Raw genomic sequence first — 25,233 nt, 5'->3', positions numbered from 1 at the left:
TATACATCTGCTATTGGGCATACCTAAATTTTCTGTTTTCTATGTACATTTCTTATAAAGTTTATTAAAAAGCAAATACATATATAAATATTTGTTGAATTGAAAAAATAATAAGTTTGACTGGAAATAAAAGATAATTGAAGTGATTATTGAAAGCAATGAAGTACTGAATTAATTTTTTAAGTTACATTTCTAAAGACAGTATTCTCATTCATTCAACAAAAATTTATTACATACCTTTTGTGGTATACCATGCTTAGAGTGTTGCTAGTAAGTCAAACAAATGAGAACTGTTCCTGACCCATACTATTTCAGATTAGTAGAGGAAACAGAAACATAAAAGTGTGTAGTATATCAAGTGCAGATAACCCTAGAGGAAAGTCTCCCATCTTGGAATGTGTGGGGTGAAATGTTGCCAGGAAAGACTTACCAAAAGAGATGATCTCAGAGCCGTGTCTCAAAACAGAGTGGGTGAGAGTATCTAAGTTAAGGACAGGGCTGGGGGGACCTTGTGAATAAGAGGAGAATAAGGTCAAGCTAAAAGTGGCTTGTAATGCAGTGTAGATGGCAAAGTCATTGCCCTCTCAAAAGTGTCATTCCTACCTCTGTATATTAAGCATTGAGGACTGATTGAGCAGCCAAATGAAATCTGATTGAAGTGTCCAATGAGCAGGTTAAAGAATCCCAACATTTTGTGACAAGCTGCTTTGCCCCTGTGTCTGCCTGCCCTCATCTTCTAGGTTGTAGGTTATCTGTCCTGTGTTTGCCTTCATGTTAGCAAAGACCTCCTCCTATTCCTGTTTCTCCAACCCCTTGGTTAAGTGATCAGTGAGCAACATTAGATTTAATTCCAGTTCATTTAAACCCAACTTCCTTCACAACACTTTGTAGTGTGTTATAAGTGATATGGTATAATCTTTTACATTAATGCTCCTGATCACCAATAACCAGAGTTCCTGTTTACATTCTTGTATTGTTCCTGTGAATATTCACTGTGAAACTCTTTGCTTTCAGGTTTATAAGTTACTGGTATTTTGGAATTTTGCTCTTTGTGGTAGAAATTTGATGACATTTTTCACTTCCTCTTAACAGGTCAAAGAAATTTTTTAGTTTTATAGAAGGATGCCTAGTGAAGAATTACATGCAGAGGCCCTCCACAGAGCAGCTTTTGAAACATCCTTTTATAAGGGATCAGCCAAATGAAAGGCAAGTTAGAATCCAACTTAAGGATCACATAGACCGAACGAGAAAGAAGAGAGGAGAAAAAGGTATTAAATCTGTTTTTATTTTTATCATTTAAAATTTTTCTTTTTAGGTTCTTGTCATTTCTTTCCTAGCTGTGAGGTGGTTCTCACTTGGCCAGTGCTTGGCTAGTTTGTCTCTGCTGTGCAGTTCAGTGATCTGGCCTAGGGTCTGGGAGCCAGAGCTGTGTAGTGTGTCCCATGCTGATACCAGTTTGATGGGCATTGTGGTGGGTCAGCACAGTGGAATGGATGTCTCTCCTTGAGAGTACATCTTTGGCACGTCTCATTTTATTTCATATTGGTTGTTCTTATGGTCTCCTTCACTTGGGATTTTGGACCATCATCATGACAGTGTGGTTCTCGTATTGTTCTCCTGCTCAGGAACCAGCGTTTCCTGCTGCTTTACTCTGCTACAGGTGGCATGCGTAAGCATGGTTCACTTTTCTCTTATTTCTCCATAACACAAGCATGCTGTTATGTGAGTTAATGAGGGTTCCCTTCTCTCCCAGCATCTTTGTTTTCTTTGTGTAAACGTACTGTGCCTGGAGTGCCCCATTTTCCTTCTGTCCAGCAAGGTGCAGTATGTGCCTCACCCACCCCACTGTCTTCACTGATCCACTGTGTTCACGGGCTCATAATGACTTTACACTAATGTCACAGAACAGCATTCCATGAATGGTTTTTGTTTTGGGTTTTTTTTTTTTTTTTTTTTTTTTTTAATACAGTACAAGGTCAAAGAAGAAACTAAAAAGAGCAAGTCCAAGTTAGTCAGGGCTGGGTGCATAGTTCAGTGCCTTGCCTAGCATGCATGAGATCCTGGGCTTCAGTTCCCAGCATTGCCGAAAGAGAGGGGGTTGGTCAGAGTCGTCCTGGAGGCCTCTGTGGAGCTTTTTGCATGTTCTTTTGAGTCTTGGACAACTTAGATATTCATAGTGAAGCTGTGATTGGTCTTCTTTTTTCCCTCTGATGTATGCAGTCATAAAAGTAATTAAGCTTTGTATATAGAGCTATGTGATTGTAGTAAAGTAAACTAAAGGTTGAAAACAAGTCTTTTTTTTTTTTTTTTTAAACTCTTAGTTGACAGAGTAGCCCTATTTGTGGCAAATATTATTTGTATATTGGATGACTTTCCTATTACTTAATCATACAGCTAATATTCTTGCAGTGTACCAGGTGTTAACTAAGTACTTACTTTGGTAAGTACTTAGTTCAGATCACCTCAGGTATTCATCATTGTTCACATTTTGCAGATGTAAACAGTAGAGCACCTTACCTTTTTTCCTTAACTTCAAGTTACAGCAGCTTATTTTCTCTTCACATTCACCTTACACATACTCTCAGCTTCTTAACCGTAATTACTCATTTATAGTACAGAATTTTAAAAATTATGAAGTACTTATTTATAAGATTTTAGTGAGTGATTATTTAGGTTGGAATTTTCCTTAGAGGAGGCATGCATCTATCAGTCCATTAAAATTATGTAACTTTGTCCAGAATAGACATGAACTAATGTCATATGTACAGATTGGTGAATTTGTCTTAAACCATATTTTAAGTTCTTAGGCCTTAGGCCTTTCTCACTAGGAAACTGAGTTCTCATCTTGTATATCTCTGACAAAAAGCACAAATGTATTTTTTAAATTTGTGAGTAGACTTTAATTTCTCTTCATCCTGTCTGGTTTTGATTGCTCCAAAAATATCACTCCAAAAATGGAGTGATATGGCTCACTGAAAGTTAGATACTGACATTTGTAATGGGACCAATAAAATGGCCTATAACTTTGGGGACAATGGGATAAAACTTGTGGAAGTGAAAATGAGTTATTCATGTTGAAACTTTTGATTACAGTCTAGTCTAAGTAGAGCAGCTTTTTTCCCCATTCATTTGCTATGTTGTTTCATTCATTTTTCTCTGGTTTAGTCCTTTATAAATTATGGGCTATTCGATTTTTTTTTTTTTTTTTTTTTTTTTTGGCTGCAAGTACCTACATAATGCTTCAGTTTTGTCCGTTTAGCAAACCTTTCTTTCTGCTGCACTCTCAGTGGATCCCCAGTATTTAAAAATAACCAAATAATTTTTCTTGGTTGCTTTGGTTAGTTTCAGTTACTCAATCTTTTTCTTTCAAATTCTGGCATCAAAATAAACTTGTGTGAATTTGCTGGTGCTCTTGAATCACTTTGATTTAGTGTCATCTGGACCCCTTCTCAGCAAAACCCTTCAAGGATTTTTATTTTGAATGCAACAGAATCAGTTTTTCCATAGGGAGTAAGGCTACTTAGGGGAATTGGCACCTTTCAGGGAATTTGTGTCTCATCCTACCTCCCTGCATCCGATTTTCATAAATAATATGTTGTTTATGTCTTCTGCCATATGCTCTTGGAGATGCTTTCCCGTGTAGGCATGTGTTAGAATATGAACTCTCCATTTATCTTGTCCTTGTCTTCATAGATGAAACTGAGTACGAGTACAGCGGTAGTGAGGAAGAAGAGGAGGAAGTGCCTGAACAGGAAGGAGAGCCAAGGTAAAGGCACAGCCACCATTCATAGAGACTGTGCGTGCCGACGCCAGAATTTCAGAAGGCTCCTGGGTAATAGGAAGGAATCTTAAATTACTTGGAAAGTTCCCAGTAGCTCCCATTTTTCTCTTGTTTTTTAACAGATTCCTGTAAACATCTCCCCTCCATCTTATTACCCAGTAGTTTTTCTTTCTTTTTTTTTTTTTTTTTTTTTTAAACCAAGGATTGCATTTTATTCCCTACCCAGTAACTTGGAATTGTGCTGGTGGTGTTTGAACTTGAACAGGAGAGGTTGTCCCTGCTATTTATTGCGGCAGAAGGCACAAATGATAAAGGCCTTACACTGGGTAGATCAGTCCTACACACAGTGAATTGTCCTGCTTATAGGGCCAATATGACCTGCATTGAAAAATGATGCAGCCTTTCTCAAAACTCCCCCATCCCTCCTTTTGTGCTCTTCCCACAGATGTGGTCACCAGAATTTGATTTCCTGTATTAGGGTGTGTTCTGCACTGATCATTTTATGGTCTCATGTTTTGGTTTATCTTTGGCTTCCCAAGGTACAATGAAACAAGACTGAGGAGTTAAAATTGATAGGGTGAACCTCAAAGAACATCAGTCAAAGAGTAAAGGATTTTTGGATTTCAGTGGTGTTTTGCCTGACACCCATTCATGACACCATTATCCATGACTGAGAATGGAACAATAGAAGGGTGAGAGGGTATGTTGAAATACCTGCAGGAACATGTGTTCGAGAATGGAATTTTGTCTAAGGAAGAGAATTTGTTAAAGAAACAATATAATATCTTTTTCTTTTTACTATAGGAAAAGATTTGAATCCATTCTAAACTGAAAAGTTCAGAGGAATGTGAATTGATCTCCTGAGAAATAAAATTTGTTTTGTGATAGGGGAATGATAGCACGAGAGAGTCGACTGTAGGAGATTTGTTAGCCGAGCTATTCTGGGTAGTGTGGAAGTGGAGAAACAGAGCTCGGAAGGGTGCTGGTCAGTGTACCTGTGCAAAGGCTAATTCATGAGACCCACTCGGGCTCAGCTGGTGGCCTGAATGCAAAGAAAGTGAGAGGGAGTACACAACAGGACTTGGTGGTTGATGAGACAAAGATGAGGGAACAGTGAGTACAGAAGACTGCTCTGATATTTTTGTTTACTGGTGGAAAACAAGGGGCAAAACAGTGAAGTGGAAGAAGTTGATTTTAACCTTTTATTTTACAGAGTTTGGATTAATATGAGAAATACCTTGTCCAGCAAACATCTAGGATAGAATTTTTAAGATGTTCCTAAATGGTAAAATAAGATATAGGACTATTAACAGTCATTCCTATGAACATATTAGTTTACCTCCTAGGGTCAGTTGGGGACTCCATTAAGGAATGAGTGTAGAAAGGGATTAGGATACCAGTGTTGCTACGTTTTCTAGAGGTCAGGATGATGTGCACACACTACTAAAAGCCATGCTTCCTCTTACAGTTCCATTGTCAACGTGCCTGGTGAGTCTACTCTGCGTCGGGATTTCCTGAGACTGCAGCAGGAGAACAAGGAACGTTCTGAGGCTCTGCGGAGACAGCAACTATTGCAGGAGCAGCAGCTCCGGGAGCAGGAAGAGTATAAAAGGCAGCTGCTGGCAGAGAGGCAGAAACGAATCGAGCAGCAGAAAGAACAGAGGCGGAGGCTAGAAGAGGTAGCAAATGAAAATGTCCACACTGGTCTTTTCTCTTTCATATTCACTTGGTAGCCAGACACTCCAAGAAGTATTGTCTGTAGCCCCCTGAGATAATACCCATCCTCTGTGTAGCTATTCAGAGAACTTCTAAAGGAAAGCTTGTTCTTGGACTGGCAGGCCTTCACATTCCTTGAGGTCTTAGATATGTTTTCCTTCCTTGTAAAATCTTAGAGGATCTGCCCTGCAGTTACTCATCAACATATTGTGAGACACAGAGCACTGGTGTCCCAGAGGTGGCGTCAGATCAGCTTTGTGCAGTGTTTCCATCGTGGTTAAGTTGGCTTGCTCAGGCTCGACCTGATTTCTTTTCTACTCTTGGCCTCTGGATTCCAGTTTGTATGGTTATATTTTTTTGAAACTTAAGAATTTTTCACATGAAAACACTTTTTCTCTAAAAGCCTTAACTTAAAGTTTAACTTAAAGGAGTAGTAAAGCTACTCTTAGGTTGAGGATGTAGCTCAGTGGTAGCTTGCTTGTCTCAAATGCATGAGATCCGGGATTCCATCCCTAGTAACTTAAAAAACAAAAAATGACTCTTGACTATTCCTGTATATTTTTATATATATTGAAGTTAAGGAATACAGAATATTTAAGAGTAAGGGATACAGAATTTTAACATGGGATTAGTATGTCCTGTTAGGTAGAAGGACTTTTTATACTACCTGCTCATTCATTAATATTGTCAACATTGGTATGTACTTACCTCCAGATTTTTATTTTTAATTCATGGAAATATATCATTCCTCTGTATTTTACTTGGTCAAAAGAATCTTTTGATTTTCTTTCCTTCCTTTTGCTGTATATTTCACAATCACAAATTTCTTACTCATAATCATTTTTCATTTAATTCAGACATCTTATTATTCTACCTTTCTTTCTTCTCCAGAAAAAGAACTCAACAAAAACCAATAAAGTCATGAATTGATATTTTCCAGTAGATTTCAATTTACGTACCAACACGTTGTTATCCAAGTTTTCTAGCCATATATTTTGGCTTTATTTTATTTTGTGTGTTTGTAGTCTAGATTCTGAAAACTGATTAGAATTTGCCCCCTGTTAAGAAAATCAGCACCATTCTAACTATGGAACTTGGAAGTGTTTAGCCGGGGCTTTCAGAAGAAAACATAGGCCATACCTTCCTTTATATCAGCTTGGTGTTTATGTAACTCTTTTTGCAATTTATTTACAAACCTTTAAAATTTTTGTGTAGGCTTTTCTCGGTGTTTTTTGAACAAAACAAATTCTGGATGGGTGTGAAAGTTTGTTCAAGTTATACCTTGACCATTTATACTTAGTATATTAGAATGCTTGAGATTTGAGACTGTGGCTCTGTTTCTAGTTCTTTCTTTTATATGATATTCTCCACTGTCCTTTCTGACCCTGGGCTAGGTTCTCCTTAAGCAGATCACACAGGTTACTTTGTTGGTGTATAACTCGAAATGTGAAGGATCAGGTCAGTTAAAGCTATATATAGCACAGACCTTGAAAATGACTTTATGTAGTCAGTCAGTATTGAGAGGATTTTCCATTATTCAGCCCTTGTGTGAAGTAGGCAGTGAAGGTTATGGTTCAAGGTGATAAACTGAAGTTTTACGGTCATTGAGTTAGAGTTGTCTGCTAAAAAAAGAGTTTTGCACTTGGCACGTTTCAGTTAGCCCTTTAATTTTAGAATCTCAGTAAAGTTCAAACTCAGTGTCACCTCTTTGTACCTCTTTCTTAATCAGGAAAGGTGGAGATGGGCACTGAAAACGGAAATAGTAACATGAAAAGAGTCCACTTATTTGGATTTTTGGTGATCTGGGTATTAGAATAATGGGAATAGTTGAGTCATAAATTGTTTGGAGTTCTTTGTTGGCATTAAGGTTTTAGACAGAACTCTTTGGAGAATAAAGATTGTTTATTTTACAGACCAAGTAGGTAGTCAGTCTTACTCTTGAGATAAATGCCAACTAAAACTGAAAGGAGATAAGAGCTTTCTGTCAGCAGACTGGCAAAAAAAGAAAAGAAAAAGTCAGAGGTTGAGGCTAAGGGGAAACACAGTGTAGCTGTGCACTTGACCAAAACCAGGCCCATTGGATCTGGGGGTTTATCCTGCACCCACACATTCCTCTGCCCTCATAGCTCTTGCACCTTTCAGAAGGTGCCTTTCAGATTAGCCCCCTGCTCCCGGGCTGTTTGAGACTGCCCCTGCTGGTGTCCGCTTCTTCCTCCTTGGTTCCCTAGTTTAGCCGGCTGTCTTTTCAGAGCCCTTGCAAATATTTTGGAGTCTGTTTTCCAGTTTTTCTGAAAGTGAAATTTTTGATTTCAGTTTTCTTTGATGGTTTTGGATGGCCCTACAAGGAAAAGTGGAGACTGCTGAGCTCACAGAGCCAGGTTCATTCTGAAAGTCCCATTGGCTGTCCCTCTATCCCTCACAGCTCTCCATGTGTTTGATGATGCTCCCTGAGTCTTTCCACTGGACCCCACTCATAAATGTTTTGTTTACAGATTCAGAATTCCCACAGGATAATGATCTCCCTGCATGGAAAAGTCTTAACATTACTAATACTACTTTCTATATTTAGAGTATCATCATGCCTTTGGCTCACAGGGAATTTTGTCTCTGGCTAATTTTTTTTAAATAAAAATTGTTTGTATGCTAGTCTTTCTCTCAATCTAATAGTTACTCATTTGTTTTTCAGGAGAAATGAAGTCTATTTCATTGTTATTTTACTCTAATTTTTTGTGTGTCTTTTTTCATTGAGTCAGATTTGGTCCCTATCGCCTGTTCCTTCTTACATATATGAAACACACACATTTGGTTAGCATGTTTTCTTTGTCGTCTTAAGTTTACTAGAAAATATTGAATGGTGTTGTAGAGAAAACCTGATCAGCAAGCTGAGTTAAGATAAGCTTACTTTGTATTTGATGTTTCTAGATCTTACCCTTTAAAAAATTTTTTTCCAATCCCATTTCAGTCATATCCTTGTGAGGTGAAGGCCATGTATACTCTGAAGACTTAAAATATTTGCCACTGAAGTCAAGTGAGGAACTTCACTTTTTAACTTGTTGATCACTTTTTCTGCTGTTTACCCTTTCTGTTCCTGAAGATTGCTGGTATGATACTTAAGTCTTCCTGCCTCACAACCTTTTTGTGGGTATTTTTAGATGCCTTTATGATCTTTCCTTGCAAAGTGTATAGCACTGAAATCTCAGTTGTCACTGTGATTCTGGAGAGTCTGCTTCCCTCAAGTGAGGGGGACATGAAGTATGTGTATTTCTGAGATCATAGTTTGGTGAAAGTGGGAGAAATTAAAAACAAGGCAAACAGGAGAAAAAAAAATTGTGAAATGGGTTTACTATCAATTATAAGTTTTAGCACTAGCAAAACACAGGTGTTTCTCACTAAAAATTAATACTCCATACCTTGTTTTTGTTAATATATTTCTTGACTCTGAGATCTTAGAAGGAAGGCTTTGAACTTCTTAACCTCAAGGACTTTCCAGTAGTTTCAAGCATTTTAAAGAAATAGAAACCATTTCTTCTCTTTCCATTGCCTACAGAAAGGTCTTTGTTTTACAGATCATTAGCATCTAACATCAGGAGTACATGTTGGCACAGTGCTACTTTTTCAGTTCCAACTTTGATATATGCAGTACTCCTAGCGACTGGGCAGCCAGTGACCCTACAGCCAATGCCTTGATTTCTGTCAAGTCAATGACTCAAGCTGTTTTTGCAAATTCTTGTTTTTAAGAACCTCTTTAAAAGTTCTTAAATGTTCTTTTGGCACCTAGTCAAGTGGCTGGTTATATTTGCAGTTAAATTTTGCAAAATGTTAGGTTAATTCAGCAAATAGTATTTGTTGTCTAAAGATGGGGAAGAGTTGTCTTTGGGGAGAAGAGAATCAAGTAGTTTATCCACCATGGCTTCATCAGAACTTGTATATTAAAAAGTTCAAGCATTGATAGTATATGTGTACAGTGACATGACCTCAGCCCTTTAGAAATAGCTGAATCTGAAGAATAGCCTGATTTTTGAAGTTTGCTAGTTTTCATTAAAGCAAGTAAATCCAGGGGAGTATATTTAAATTGCCCTTATTATTATCAATTTGACTTACAAAAGTTTTTAGAATTGCAGGATGAAAGTATTACTTTAAGTACCAAACTAGAAAGGGAACTTGAATAATTAAAGCATGGCTGGAAAAGTACTTATTTACTCAGGCATGCTTGGGAAAATTTAAGTAATAGGAAAAATCTCTTTATAATTTAAGAGATTTGGAAATCACTTTACAGCATCATTCAGTTTTTCGATTTATTTGATTTTGTTTAAAAAGAATGATTTAAGAAAATAATAATGACATCAGTTTGCAAAAGCTTTACAGGATTATAACATGTTTGTCATTCTTAGGATAATCTGAAAAGGTGTATTCATTAGATTTGCGAAGTTTTTGTTATTTAAAATTATAGGTATATGGTTAAACCAGTATGGATTGATGTTGATGGTATATGTTTCATTTTGGCTGTTTTGAGATTCTAATGCAAGAAACTAGGTTTTTGTGATAATTACTAAGATGGATCCAATATGGGTTTTCTTTAACCTTGATGGTTCCTGACTGTGCCTACCTCCTGATGTGACTGCCCTTCCCCCTGAAATGGAGCATCTGTTCTCATTGTAGTGGCTTTATGATTGATGGTTTAAATTTTTGCTCCTGGTCTGGTCTACACTTTCAAATATCAGAGGATAATGAGGAAAGAGGAGTAAGTAACCATAATCTGCTTTGTCCATCGGTCTTGTCAGCCACTTGGTTTCCTAGCCAGGACTTCCTGTGTAGGTTAATCTTGGGAAATGGGAAACTTTCCATATTGCCTTATGAATTTTTCTAATGTATGTGACTTACTTACCCACGAGACTTGGCAGAGAGGGCCTGCTTCTAATTCATTTTCCTATACCCTTGGGACTTAATTAGCAAATAGTTTTCAAATGGATGAATCAGTCATTCTTAGTCCTGTGTGTATCTCTAGAAAGAAAGGGCCCATTCAAATTTATTCCATTTGAAAAATGGACTCTTGGGCTTGAAAACTCTAATTTGATTCTGAAGCCACTCAGAATACTTCAAAGGACTTTGTATGATATCCTGAGACATAAAGAGTGTGTTGCTAAAGCATGAGGCATTACCCAGTGCGACAGTTAATGTTCAGGCCTTTATGTACTTACTTGGTGATCTTGAAAAGATTACTTTAGGATTTGATTGGATTTCATCTCTGGATGAATTCTTGAATCTTTTATTACTCTAAATCACAGCAGTCTTTGTTTTGGATGTCATATGCTTAGTGGGAGGGTTAGATTTAATTAGAAAAAAAAGTAATATACAGACTGAGGGGTATAGCTCCTTTGTAGAGTATTTGCTTAGCATGTGTGGCCCCATAACCACTTCTCCCCACAAAATAATGCATTCCTCTTGTGAAGGTGATTTACAACAGGGGAAAAAAGGTAAATGATTCCTGCTTTCAAGCAATTTACTAAGGCCTTAAAGTTTCACATGAAATTCAAGAAGAAAAGACCTTTAGGAGCTTTTGGTTGATAAATGAGATTTTTTTTTTTTTTTTTAAGATTGATTGTTCTTGTTTTTGAGATGTTGTTTGCTTCCTTTTTTTTAAAAAAAGAAAGATAGTCTTTTGAATAAACATTTTAATTGTTTCAGTTAACTCAATAAACATTTAAGTATATTGACTTTGAAAAACAATGGAACAGAAACTCATAGAAAAATGACTCTGAAATGACTGAAAAAATAAAAACAGCATAAACAACAGGGATTAAAAAAGAAAGGAGACCTTATTGTGGAAATTAGTGCATGGAAGATTCTTACTACAAATCTTGGAAAGTAAGAAGTGGGAAGCAGTAGGTGGGGGGAATACATAGAGAAGACAGCTAGACCTCCACAACCTGTGCAGCCAGACCATTGTGCTCCACCTCAGTCCCATGTATTCTCCCTGGGAAAGTGAGTAGCAGAGACTCGGCATAGAGAAACCAGGCACAGCTGAGCATGTCAAGAGATGTACAGCACAAAGGCATTTAGTGAGAACACACTGATCAGCATGAATGCAAACATGCTCACCTCACTCAGGCCCCAGGGTGCTGACAGTCACATGTACTACAAATGAAAAAACACCCACCCCGTCTCTTCAACCCCAGAAGGATATTGGGAGGATCCCCAGAATATTGTGAAGATTCTTTTCTGGAGCTTACTGGCCGTTCATAATGAAATGAGGCTTCTGTGAAATGATTGTAGTTACCAGAGGGGGGGTCCATCTATTAGCCCTTATAGTTTGCATTTTATCATCTTAAATATGAGTATACAACCAAGATTACAGACATTAAGGAAAGTCATGAAAAATTCAAAACAAATACAAAAGGAACTTAAAGAAAATAGGATACATTTAATGACTATACATATGCACTTATAGAAAATTTATCCTTAGAGAAAAGATGTATTCATGAAATAAGAATATTCAAAAAATAAAAAAGAATTCTTCAGTTTTTAAAAATTAAAACTCTCAGAAAGGGAGGGGAGATAAATTTGATTAATATTAGAACAAAAGAAAATACAGGAAGTCCAGCTTCCATTTAATAGACATTCTAGGAATTGAATATGATAGGGAGAATGTACAAAAAGTAATTAAAATTTTCTAGAATTCAGTTTCTGGATTGAAAGTTTCATCAGTGTACATAGTGTATGGATGAAGAAAAGGACCATGTGAAGGCACACAGAAACTGAGGATGAAAAGAGGGTCCTGAAAGCCACACTGGGGAAGCAGTGAGTGGGAATGGGGTCCTGTACCTAGTGTTGAGAACTGGAAAGGTCTCAGAGTATCCAGGACCAGAAACTAAAAGATAACATGGTACTTCTGAGATTCTGAGGAGAAATTTTTTCCTTAGCCAAAATTGTCAGAACATCATGAGAGTAAATAAAGATGTTGAGACAGAGAGTTTTCACAGCCTTGACCTCTTCTGCGCTCTTTCCCACAAGGCTATTGGAGGATGTGTTCCAGCAAAATAAGAAGATCATAAGGGTTCTAGGAAACAGAGGATCCTATCCAGGAGAGTTTAAAAGGATTCCCAGGAAGTTGATGATCGGAAATGTAGAATTTCTGAAGAACAGTGAGTAGATTGGTGTACAAGCAGAGTATTGATCTCTAAGATTTAAAAAAAAAAAACCTGATTCTTTAACCATATTGAAAGAAGTATTATACTAGTGCGAGACACTATATAATTTTGTTATAGACCCAATGAAAATCAAACAAAAAACATTAAAAAAAGGCAGTTAGTAACTCCTTGAAAAAAATTAAAAAGAAAGTTAGCCATACATGGCATAGCCGTGAATGTGGTTTTTATTTAATCAGAAATTGACATACTGAATTTGAAATATGGAATGAATGGGGTAGTGCAATAGATTATCTTTGAGAGAGGTCAATAGATGGTATCTAAGGTAGAAAGTTATTTTAAAATAGCTCCGTATGTGTGTTATTTAAAAAGAAGAGGGGCTGGGGAGTGATAATGGTCGAATTATATTGTTATAGTGCATACATGTACAAATGTGTAATAAGTCCCATCATTATATGTGATTGTAACACACCAATAAAAAATGTGGAAAGGGGGAAAAGAAGGAAGATAGAAATACTGGGGGCAAATCTTAATTTCAAAAATGGTTATCCTTTGGGAATAAGGATTTGGAGTTAGGGAAATAGAACAGCTTGTTTTTGATATAACCCTTATAGTCTCAGTATTTTAGTTTCTACTTAATACTTTTAAAAATTTAGTTTCTACTTAATATTGCTAAAAAATTTAGAACACAAATATGAAAAAAATAATTTGTGTTACTTGTTAAGAGCATTCTAAATTTGCTTCTAAATAGCATTTATTTATTTTTAAAATTCTTTTTAGTTACACATGATGGTAGAATGTCTCGGCAGATTATACATACATAAAGTATAATGTATTCTTTGGGATCCCACTCTTGTGGTTGTACATGATGTGGAGTTACCCTGGTTTTGTATTCAAATACAAGGCTAGGAAAGTTATGACCGTTTAATTCTACTGTCTTTCTTATTCCCCTTCCTCTCCCTTCCTACATTTTCCTTTGTCTAATCCAATGGATTGCTGTTATTCCCCTTCCCAACCTCCCATGTTGTGAGTTAGCATCCACAAATCAGAGAGAGCATTCAGCCTTTGGTTTTTTTAGGATTGACTTATTTCACTTACCAAGCGTGATATTCTCCAGTTCCATCAATTTACCAGCAAATGCCAAATTTCGTTCTTCTTTATGACTGAATAGTATTCCATTGTGTATGTACCACATTTTCTTTATCCATTCATCTATTGAAGGACACCTAGGTTGTTTCCATAGCTTGGCTATTGTGAGTTGAGCTGCTATAAACATTGATGTGGCTGTGTCCCTGTAGTATGCTGTTTTTAAGTTCTTTGGATATAGACTGAGAAGTGGGATAACTGGGTCAAATGGTGGTTCCAAATAGCATTTAGTTAGAGGATATAGTCAAGATTTCCTACTAAGATGTGAGCCCTTTCCTTAATGCACTTGAGAATACCAAGAAAATGGATTCTATACATTTTAACAGTGGAGGAACTTAACTGTCCAGTGAGGAAATGAATGCTGTCATTTTACAGTCAAAACCCATTTGACCAGAGAGCATGTGCCAGTGTCCCATGATTTCTGGACAGTAGGTGGCAGCAGTTCAGGCAAGAGTGGAAAAGGAGAGGCAAGGTGAAAAATGGATCTTGGAAAAGGGTATGGGCTGAGCTCATACCGCTCTTGGGTGAATGAGTGGATAGTAGAAGTTCTAACTGAGAGGGTTAGTATGCCACACTACATCTTTATTACCAGCTGTGTGACAAGCAGAGTGTGGTAGACAACAGTCATTTCTTCTGGTGTTAGCATGGCTGCATCTAGGACTTAAAAGGTTTTTTTTTCCTCCTCCTGTTCTTTTGTGGAGGAGTCCTTGCTGGTAAATAACTGAGGCATCATCAGAAATAGGGACAAGTTTATTTTCATATTAAGAATTTTTAGTAGCTGAGCATGGTAGATGACTGTAATTCCAGCAGCTTGAGAACCTAAGACAGGAGGATCACAAGTTGGAGGCCAGCCTCAGCAACTTAGTGAGACCCTGTCTCAAAATTTTTAAAATTTGGGGGACTGGGGATGTAGCTCAGTGGTAAAGTGATAAATTGCCCCTAAATCCCTGGGATTCAAAACCACCCCATCCCACCCCTGCAAAAAAAAGAAAAAAAAAAAAAAAAAAAAAAAAGAAATTTTGGTGACCTAAATGGAAATGACAGTAAGCACATCTCTAAGATTTTGATGGGCTGTATCTTTGGTCATGAGTAGTTTAGAGCAGAGTCCTGGGAGAGTTGGATCAGGTGTCAGTTAATTAAAAAAAAAAAAAGAGCATGTACATCTGACAGAGATGAATCTACTTAAATAAATGGTTTCACTAATTATATACATTCTAAAACATCAAAACGTCAGTTTTAAAAGAATGAGCTAAAAATCCAAATACAGTTTTGGTTTTTGTGGTTGTTTTGCTCACATAGAGACCACTGATGCAGATTCATTTCAGATCTTCTCTCCTCCTCTTTTTTCATCTCACTGCATCAAGTCACACACCCCAGAGTGGTGAGCAAGAACGGTAAAGTTAGAGGCTGGGGAGATAGCTCAGTCAGTAGAGTGCTTCCCTTGCAAGCATGAGGCCCTGGGTTCAATCTCTAGCTACCGCCAAAAAAAAAAAAAAAAAAGACTAATACCCAAGAACGGTAAAGTTGGAGTCCTCTAAAGAGGAGTGATTTTCCTGCTACTGCTGCTCAGGAGAAACAGCTTTTAAATGTTCCTGCCTTAAACACTAACTGATGTTTTCCAAAGTACATGCCGTGTGCCACTCCACGCCATGATGATTGTTAGCACAGACACCACCCCACACATACCTCTGTCCAGACAAGTCAGGATGCTAGCGTTCACAGAGTAGAAGTGGTTTGTGCCATGGAAGCACCACCGGGACCTGAGCCCATCCCTGGGTGACTCTGGTACTCCCACAGAACCTTGCATTCTCATGGATTCTGTGGTGCAGACTAATGCTTTCAGAGAATGCCTTTACCCTGTTGCAGCTACTTTTTCCAAAAGCTGTAAAACCCAGTGTATTTGAAAACTGTCCATAATATAGATTCTTTGTGTCTTACATTAATTTGGTTGGCTTTGTAATTCTCTGAAGCTAATGGGGAGTTTTTTTAAGGGTGTAGATACTTGCCACCCCCACACACCTTTCTTTCCTTTTGTCTGACTGACTTTAAAGGAAATTGTTTTCATTTCCATTTGGGTGGCTTCCTGTCTACCTTGGTTGTGATTATAGATTCTTTTCCCTTTCATCCAAACAAACACAGGTGGGACCTTTCTTACCTAGTCTGCCAGGTGTTTGACCTGGTGTGTTCTAGCAAGTCATTTCTCCCTTGTGAACCTACAGGCACTGTGGACTGGCTGTAGCTTGGCCTGTGGTTGTGGCTCAGAATTTCACTAGTGCCACAAAGGTGGGAGTAGAAGCAACTCACTGCTCTGGATTAAAGTCCTGGGCTTACCCCTTCAGGGGAGATGCTTATATGACTTAGGCTTTAAAACCGATAAGTTTGAAGGAGAAGTTATTTGTATTTCAGCTTCAAATATATCGAAAGTCTTTTTGATTTATTTGCAATGTATTTTAGTTAACAACAAAGTTCAAAAAATGTTTTCCTTTGGAAAACGTGACTAGCCAGGAATATCTATTGCAAATAAGTAGCATATTTAAAGCAAAGATAGTTATTTTTCCTAATTGGCAAAATAAAATGGTTTTTGTTATCAGAGTTAGAAAAATGGTTGTATTCTTAGCTATTATATACATATATATTGTAAATGATGTCTTGACAAGTTCTCTGCTGTATAGAAAAGTTAAAAAGGTAAAAACTATAAATCATCTTGACTTGATTTACTTTGAAAAGGGGAAAGCTCTGAAAGCAGTTTGGATGTGATTCTTGAACTTCTTTCCTTCAGATTTCTGTGCTAGCTTGTTCATAGAGTACTAAGGTAAGAGGAAATAGTTTTATTTTCTTGTAGCTAGTTTTTATAAAGGAAAGAAAAATGATGTCAGAACTCTGGAAACAACATGGGCATGACCCCTGCATTCAGAGCCTTCCTTCCTTGTGGGACTCAAGGCAAATGGGGCAGCTGCCTGTCCATGTTCTGTTCTGTCACTTAGCGTAAGACTTGGGCTGGAAGGGAAAGGTGTCGTGTAAGGAAGCCCTGGTTAAATATTTGAGCACATGGATGCTTGATTTCAGTTTTTTCTCCTTAGATTTTGGTTTTGAACATAGTGTAGCCTAATTTTTCTCTTAAATACTTTTTCCCCCAAGCTCTCTTTATATTGGGACATTTTAAAGTGAAATTGAGTTTTGAGTGAAATAAAATGAAAAACTTGGTTCTTTAGTCATTCTGCTTATACTTTAGATGCTCAGCGGCACACAGTACTGATGATTAGGGCAGTTAGTGACTACAGTATTGATCATTTTAGGGACAGAACATTCTCATTACCTCCAGAGAGTTCTGTTGAACAGTGCTGACCAAGAGTCTGGCATTTTTCATATTCAGGGATGTATTGGTCAGTGTTAGACTCCATGTTGACCACCACTCTTTTACTTTGTATGTGAGAGAAACTGTTAGTCTAGGGGTCAGTGGCTCTATTGCTCTGTAATGTAGGTTTGTGTGGAGCAGTGATAAAGTGAGTTTGGTGATTTCTGTGCACTCTCTGCACCTGCTGACAGGATGCAGGGTGGTATATGGTTAAGGGCATCAGCTTTAGAAGCAGAACAGCTTTTCCACCTGGTGGCTTGCTGCTGGTGACACTGGGCAAGTTATTTAACTTTTCTGAACTTTTTTCCTCATCTGTAGGGAAGTGGTGAGATACTTAGGGTTGTTATGAGAAGGATATTAGGTGAAGTAAATGAAACTTTAAAAGTCAAATACTTAGCACAGTGCCAGGCACTTAGTAGTAAGCATGTGCTTAGTTGGTATCGTTTTATATTCATAGTGATGATGGTATCTGTTACTCATGCTAATGTCAATTTCTCCTTTTCTGATTCATGGGTCTTTTCTCTTTCTTTTTTACTCCTTGTTTTCCTTTAATTGCCCTGCATCTATTCTCCTTTATTCCTTTCTCTTATGACGTGTTTTTCTTTTGACTTAATGGCCCCAAATAACTCTATTAATGACACCCAAGAATTAAAATTTTGAGTTTTCTAATTGCTGTGATACAGTGAGCAGTGGGGATAATTATTATCCAAACAAAACCAAACCCTGTAAGGATTCATAGATATAATAAAGCATCTTTGACCAGTATTTATAAGAAGGCTGTCAAATACAGGGCTAAGGGGTAAGCGTGAAAATAATTGCCCAATAGAAACGGGGTCTGTGAACTTCACTACATTATCAGTAACTATAACTGGTCAGCAAACTATTCTGAGAGCCACAGCTGGAAGATCCCTGGTAATTATACATTTTTACTTATGCAGCAACAAAGGAGAGAGCGTGAAGCTAGAAGGCAGCAAGAACGTGAACAGCGAAGGAGAGAACAAGAAGAAAAGAGGCGTCTGGAGGAATTGGAGAGAAGGCGTAAAGAGGAGGAGGAGAGGAGGCGTGCAGAAGAAGAAAAGAGGAGAGTGGAAAGAGAACAGGTCAGTTCAGGAGTGTTCCAGCCATTAGTTTGGCTGGGAGGTTTGGGGTAAAAAGTACTCACGGGTATGCATATACACATGTACTACACACACTCAGAACATTATACATTGAAAAATTCTAAAACACACAGGCATACACTAATAAATTGAATTTCTTAACAAAAAAAAAAAAAAAAGAAAAGAAAAGAAAATCTTCTAGGGCATTACACTTTAGAAAATTGTTGAATCACCTAAGTGGTCTCCAAATAGTACACCTGAAGGATTTCTGAATGTATCTCAGGCTAAGTGAAAATTTAATGTATTTGCTTATAAGTCAGTATCTACATATGTACCATCAAAAAGCTAACAACAACATTGCATGGTTCAATTATAGGATTTTTATTAATGGCACAGATAGTTGTATTTAGAAATTTTTGTGAACCACTGTGTAAACAAAAATTGACTCTGTCCAGCTTCTTTGCTTTTCTTATTTTGAATTGATTGTTCTTTGTTTTGAACTATGAATAAAAAAGAAAATTACATGAATCGGGACTAATTTAAATAATAATCAAAATTCAATTTAAAATACTTAGAAACCATGGTGATAACTTCCACATATGACTACTATTCTACTGTTCTTGGTCCTAATAATGTGCCCCTGGTTTTTTTGAGACTTAGTTACTAATGTTTTTACAGGAATTTCAGTGCTCCTCTTTTATCTGTTACCTTATTGGCATTATTAATCATTTAACTATAGTGCGTATATGTGTCTGTGTGTTTTATTTAACATTCTGACCATGTGTTCACCTGTGGGCTGCAAAGAGGTGGAAATACCAGCGTTTAACAAATTACCTAGGAGCCAGGCATGGTGGCGCATGCCTGTAATCCCAGCTGCTTCTGGGAGGCTGAGGCAGGAGGACCTTGAGTTAGTCAGCCTCAGCAAAAGTGAGGTGCTAAGCAACTCAGTGAGACCCTGTCTCTAAATAAAATACAAAAATAGAGCTGGGGATGTGGCTTAGTGGCCTAATGCCCCTGAGTTCAATCCCTGGTATCCTCCCTACTCCCCTCTGCCCCCACAAAAAAAATTACCTAGGGATAATTCTCATAATTTGACAGTGATAGGAGAGTATGATGTTAGTACTTCATCTTTAATGTTCAAATAGTAGTCATTAGATTTTGTAAATAGCAAGTATTCTGCACTTTTTAAAAAAATCTAAAATCAGCTTTGCTCTGCTTCTCTTGTTCTGTTGTAGAATAAATCCCCATGTTAATAATGCTATATAGGAGGGTTGCGGGTATAGCTCAGTTGGTAGAGTGCCTGCCTCCCAAGCACAAGGCCCTGGATTCAATCCCCAACACCGCCAAAAAAAAAAAAAAAAAAAAAGCTACATAGGACACATTTCATTCCTGCATAAGAGTGTTTGTATACATTTGTTGTATTCTATATGTTCATTTATATCAGGACCTTTGTGGTTTGGATAAGATGTGATTTTTCTATTAGTCCCTGTGGTTTAAAGGCAGAAAACAAGTAAGTATAATGACTTGATCTTTCAAGCTAGAATTTGTTTTGTTCCGAGAAGATACGAGTTGGGAGACAGGTGCTATTTCTCAGTGTTGTTGGGTAAGCCTCCATGATCATTGCAAAGGCAGTTATTGGCATAGTGTGATCACACAGGGTCAGGCGTAAATGAAAGGGAGTGATGCTGAGATCAGAACCAGGTATCTTTACCAGTGGCTTTATGGATAAGCCCCTCTGCCCCCAATTTTTTTTTTTTTTTTTTTTTTTGCCTCTAAGGATATTTATATTCCATAATTTCTGTGTTACCTAGCATTCTCTTAGCCAGAATTATTGGTTAATTTAAACTTCTGTTCAGCTCATACCTATGGCTATTTTTATTTTAAGATATGTGCCATCTAGAAAGGGATGGTTAGCTGTACAAAGGGAATGGTCAGCCATACACACTACAAAAATGTAACCCAGGTCCTGGGTTTGATCCCCAGCACCACAAACAAAAACAAACTTGACCTGAATTTCAGGATAAATTTGTCCTTATGTCCTTTAGTCTGCTCCCTTCCAGGGCAGGTAGCTTTTTTACCTGTCATAAGAAAGGAAGCTTCTTTTACTTAAAATGTCATTTGCTCTTGAGTGTTTTTCATAACTGTTTCCTATTTGAACCTCACAAACATCATGAGAGTTGGGAGAAATTTTTAATGTTCATTTTTCAAGTAAGGTGACTGAATAAATGGAAGGTTGAAAGTGTATAGTAAGTCAGAAAGCTGGTCCTCATGGAACTGGGATCAAGGCTTCCTGATCTCCCTGTCCATATATAATATAATGTAATATGCATGCAACTTTAAGATAGTCTTTCCCTCTTTATGTTACATATTTTGAGTGTGGCTACCTGTTGATCATTCTCCTCTTATTGAAAAAAAGTCATCCTCATTCCTCATGCGTGCGCGTGAACACACACTCACTTGTGCATGCATTCATTATGAAGAGCCTGGACCTGTTTATTTGCAGGGTTGTCCAAGTTTGATATTCCTAGACCATGGCTTTCAGAATGTAGTCATTCCAGGTACCTTCTGAATCATCAGAGAAAGCATAAATCATGTTTGTTTTATGTTAATATTAAGCAGTTTTTGGTTTTAGGTTTCAAAAATTGACAGCCCTTTCTTGTATTAAATCATAACTAATAAGCAGGCATTTACAAATTAGAACCTTCTAATTTTCCTTATTAAACTTCTGAAGTGTATTATCTTTAAGAGAAAGGCATCCTCGAAAGTTCTTCATTGTATATAACAGTGGTGTTCTAGCAGAAATGCCTGAGTCACCTTTGTGTATGTCATTGGACTATGTAAGACTCTTGGGATCTTAGTGACTAATTTGAAGTTCTTGGAAAAATCCTTAGTAATGCATTGGTTTTAGATCAGGCATTCACCATTAAGTGTATTATCACCAAGATGATTGGAGCAGTAGTTCTTGGTGTTCCATGCAGGTTGTTCTGATACTTTCCTTTTGGATAAATTGATTGCCGGGTAATTTCTGTGTGACAGGAGTATATCAGGCGACAGCTAGAAGAGGAGCAGCGGCACTTGGAAATCCTTCAGCAGCAGCTGCTCCAGGAGCAGGCCATGTTACTGGTAACGCCCCACCTCTGTCCTGTTCCCTAGCATTAGGACTTTTTGTCCCTCCCCCAAGTTGTCAAGCTGTGGTGATCACCAGACCTTTTTGGTTTTGCTCTGGGCAGCCAGGCTCAAATGGAGACATCCTCTATGGTCAGACTGCTAGGGCACAGTGCAAGGTGGCTTTTATTTATTCATTTACTTCCAATTAGTAAGTAACAGGTAGTAGCTGTTCTTGTTTAGTAGCTACACAAGGTGTTGAACAGAACTTGGCATTCAGCAAATATGTAGCTGATGGCTATAGGCTTAGAGCTCGTACTGTAGGATTTATACCTGGTATATACACCACTGAAACCAACATTAAGTTGAATTCTCTCTTACACTGTCCAGTGATGTTATAGTTAGCAAGAGCCATCATATTTTTCTATAGGTAGTATTCTATGTAAGATCCCAGTCATTTTGTTTTGTTATAAAACAAGTGGGGGCAGGGCATTATCTGGTAGGGGAAAAAAAGTCAAGCGCAGATCCAGAGAAGAGGCGAGCTCTCCAGTGTCCCATAGATTTAGTGTTATCCTCTCCCTCTCCAAGGAGTGCCGATGGCGGGAGATGGAGGAGCACCGGCAGGCAGAGAGGCTCCAGAGGCAGTTGCAACAAGAACAAGCATATCTCCTGTCTCTACAGCATGACCACAGGAGGCCGCATCCGCAGCTCCCGCAGCAGCAGCCACCAGCACAACAGGAAAGGAGCAAACCCAGCTACCACGCCCCAGAGCCCAAGTCCCACTATGAGCCTGCTGACAGAGCTCGAGAGGTATCTTCTTTATTTCTTGCTTAGACATTGGTCCTGCTCTGGAAAATACTCTACTGACCGTTCAGAATAGTACGATATTAATGCTAGAATGGGTCTTCTTAAGATCATCAGCTGATGGTCCACCATTATTTTCTAGCTGGAGTAGGATGCATATGCCCAGGCTCTTCTATCTGGTTAGTGCTTTTTCCATAAAGGACCCTGTCTTAGTTAACACGTCTCAGGAATTGAAAGCTAAACTGAATGAAGGTGATTGTACGCAGAATCATTCTCTAAAATGTAAATGAGAGAAATGGTAGGCTTGATTCAGTTTCTCCAAAACTAGTATGAGGAGGAAGTTTGTCTTTAGGCCAATTTGTTATCGAATCAATTGATGCTTCTGGGCTAACCAGAACCTCACATTGAATGTCGCAAAATACTCCTGTTCAGGGTTGTTGGGCAGGTGGGACTGTGTGCTTCCACACCTTGAGTTCCTGCCTGTAGGTGGCATCCTCCTGCTACTTCTGCTCTCACAAGAAGCAGTTCTAGCAAAAAGTATTAAGCTCATTCTGAAATGCCTTTATTTTTTGAGGAATGATATGTTTTGGATTCTTGATGATAGTTTTTTAATCTGCTGAGTTAGTTGGTTTTGAAAGATTTTTTTCCTCCTAGTTCATCATTATGTATAATCCTAAAACCCTGGGCACAGAGATCTTAGAGGCTGCAGTGCTTAATTTTTATTTTCTTAAGTACTTTTCCTGAGTCAGATTCCAGCCCTACTGTATCTGGCTTTTTTCCGTCTAAGTGACTTTCTCTTTTCATGTAGCTGGGGGAGAAAAAAAACCAAGATTTCTTTTTAGAGTTCTTCCACTTTCAGACTTTCTTTGACATCTCTGCTTTTTCCTACTAACACAGAGTTATGTCTTCTAATTCTCTGCTGCAGGTGGAAGATAGATTTAGGAAAACTAACCACAGCTCCCCTGAGGCCCAGTCTAAGCAGACAGGCAGAGTATTGGAGCCACCAGTGCCTTCTCGATCAGAGTCTTTTTCCAATGGCAACTCCGAGTCTGTGCATCCTGCCCTGCAGAGACCAGCGGAGCCACAGGTAGCAACAGCCAGCTTTTCTGTGGTGGAGGAGATTGTGTGGCTCGCTGGGCCCTGAGCCTGCTTGTGACAGCCACACTTGGTTTGTTACTAAGTAACAAACTAGAAAGAGATAAGCAAGAGTGACTTTAGACTAAAAGAGGCTATTTGTCCTGTTGATAGGTAAAAGAAGGAAACTTCTTAAAAAAGATTTTGATTGAACTCACAAAGAATATATAGTCAGTAATTTCTTCTTCTCGCCTTCCCTACTCAGATATGAAATGCCTCCTTCTCTTTCTAAAACAAAAAAAATTTTTAGTTTTAAAAAGGTTAGTATTATAAGCACACAAGAGGAGAACCAGAACCTTTTCTCCCAAGCATTTTAAAAGTAAGTGCTCTGCTATGTGACCCCTGACTCCCACCCCTTGCTTTTGAGCAAACCTTAAGGAGCTAGTGATATCCCTGAAATTCTATGCAGAAGTTTTTGATTTGTCTAAGTGTGCATATTTTTCTTGGAAAGGGCCTTTTTTCAGATTCTCAAAGGGATCCCCAGTGGATTAGGCATGAATTTCTCTTAAGGAGGCCATCCAGGCAGCATTCTGCCTTGTCTGGGTGAGGGAGTGCCATTGGTCTCAGTGCTGTGTGGTTAAAGAGAGGAGCTGCAGCTGGATGCTGTAGTGCATACCTATAATCCTGGCTGCTTAGAACGGTGAGGAAAGACGATCAGAAGTTTGAGGCCAACCTCAGCAACTTAGACTCTCTGAAAGTAGAAAAATAAAAAGAACTGGGAATGCATTTCAATGGTAGAGTGCTTGCCAAGCGTGTTGGAAGTCCTGGGTTCAATATCAAGTTGCTGTACTGCAGAACAGCAAAAATTTCCCAGGCCAGGTATCTCAGAGAGCTCTAAAACACTTAACTATGCTACCTCCCTGAAAATAGCTGATATTTACACTTTTCTTCCTTGGTACTATGTAATCCAGACTGTTGGGAACTCAGGTTCCTAAGCCTAGGCGTACTTGTCACTGGGATTTGTGCGGGGGGAAGGACAAAAGTCCGTGTTCTTGAGACAGAAGTAGCAGTAGTGTTTGGAAAAACACATTTACTTGGTAGCTTAAACATGATACAGAGTAAATAATCTCCTTGAATGATTTGGGAATTGGAACAAGGAGGAGTTAACAAAAAGAAAGAACACAACTGAGGCAGAGTGTATGTGGGGTGAGGGGGATTTATATGGGATCAACAGCTGTGAACCCCAGGGGAACTAATCTGTCAGTGAGGAGGCAGCACCAGAGAGTAGGGAATGGAAAGAGGAGAATAGGAGAGAAGGTAAGAGAAGCAGGTAACCTAGGTTGGATACCACTTGTTAACAACTTTGCACAGTTTTCCAGTACAGATAGATTTGAGAAAAGTAGAAAATAAGAGCTTCTGTTCTGGAAGTTAAGTTTAGCATAAATGGAAAACCTATTTAGCTCCTAACAGGAGAATATAGGAGTTCGTGTGTTATTTCATTAATAAATCAATAATTATTAAATAGTTATTTCACAGTTAATTAAATTTATGGAAATACTCTCCCCTTTTATTCCTATTTTGAAGTTGCTTTTGGCTGAAGCAAATACCTATAAAACATTCTTGGGGGGAGACTACCCATGTGGGGCTCTTTTAAAACTGTATTGTTGATTATAATTTCAGGTAATACTTTGATTTGTATGCTTTCCCCTGAAAATCTTACAGACATGTTGGAAGTCTGAGATTATACCAATAACTGGGATTATTTTAATCCTAACCTGTAAATTGTAGATATCATATACCTAGAGCTAACTCTGCATCTTATACTTGGAGAGGTTCAACAAGTTGTGATTTGGTATTTTCTGTTTTCATTAAATACATTGAGGAAATAGATGTGTAGCTAGAATTATGTAAGTTGGATATAGAACAATTATTTTAAAGCAGTAAGAGGTATATTTAGTGAAAATATTTTATAGGTTCTGTCAGTTTGTTTTCCCAGTTTAAAAGTACTCA

The 25,233-nt window shown here is 38.1% G+C and overlaps 1 protein-coding gene across 49 annotated transcripts in view; it reads left to right on the top strand.

Annotated features, from left to right (window-relative positions):
• Positions 1-25,233, top strand: part of MAP4K4 (mitogen-activated protein kinase kinase kinase kinase 4) — a 172,428-nt gene that overhangs the window by 116,274 nt on the left and 30,921 nt on the right. For 13 of the 49 annotated variants that reach the window (XM_079110728.1, XM_079110717.1, XM_079110718.1 and 10 more), the window contains 7 exons: positions 1,093-1,268; positions 3,694-3,766; positions 5,250-5,460; positions 18,082-18,243; positions 21,277-21,363; positions 21,934-22,155; positions 23,075-23,236. In XM_079110728.1, coding sequence (XP_078966854.1) covers positions 1,093-1,268; positions 3,694-3,766; positions 5,250-5,460; positions 18,082-18,243; positions 21,277-21,363; positions 21,934-22,155; positions 23,075-23,236 — 1,093 coding nt within the window. The remainder of the gene's footprint in view (positions 1-1,092; positions 1,269-3,693; positions 3,767-5,249; positions 5,461-18,081; positions 18,244-21,276; positions 21,364-21,933; positions 22,156-23,074; positions 23,237-25,233) is intronic. The other 36 variants (XM_079110724.1, XM_079110723.1, XM_079110734.1 and 33 more) reach the window with 5 other exon arrangements.

The sequence above is a fragment of the Sciurus vulgaris genome (assembly GCF_902686455.1).
Source record: "Sciurus vulgaris genome assembly, chromosome: 14".
In the NCBI taxonomy this organism is placed as follows: Eukaryota; Metazoa; Chordata; class Mammalia; order Rodentia; family Sciuridae; genus Sciurus; species Sciurus vulgaris.
Note: the sequence above shows the minus strand (reverse complement) of the source record. Positions and strands in the feature narration are given on the sequence as shown.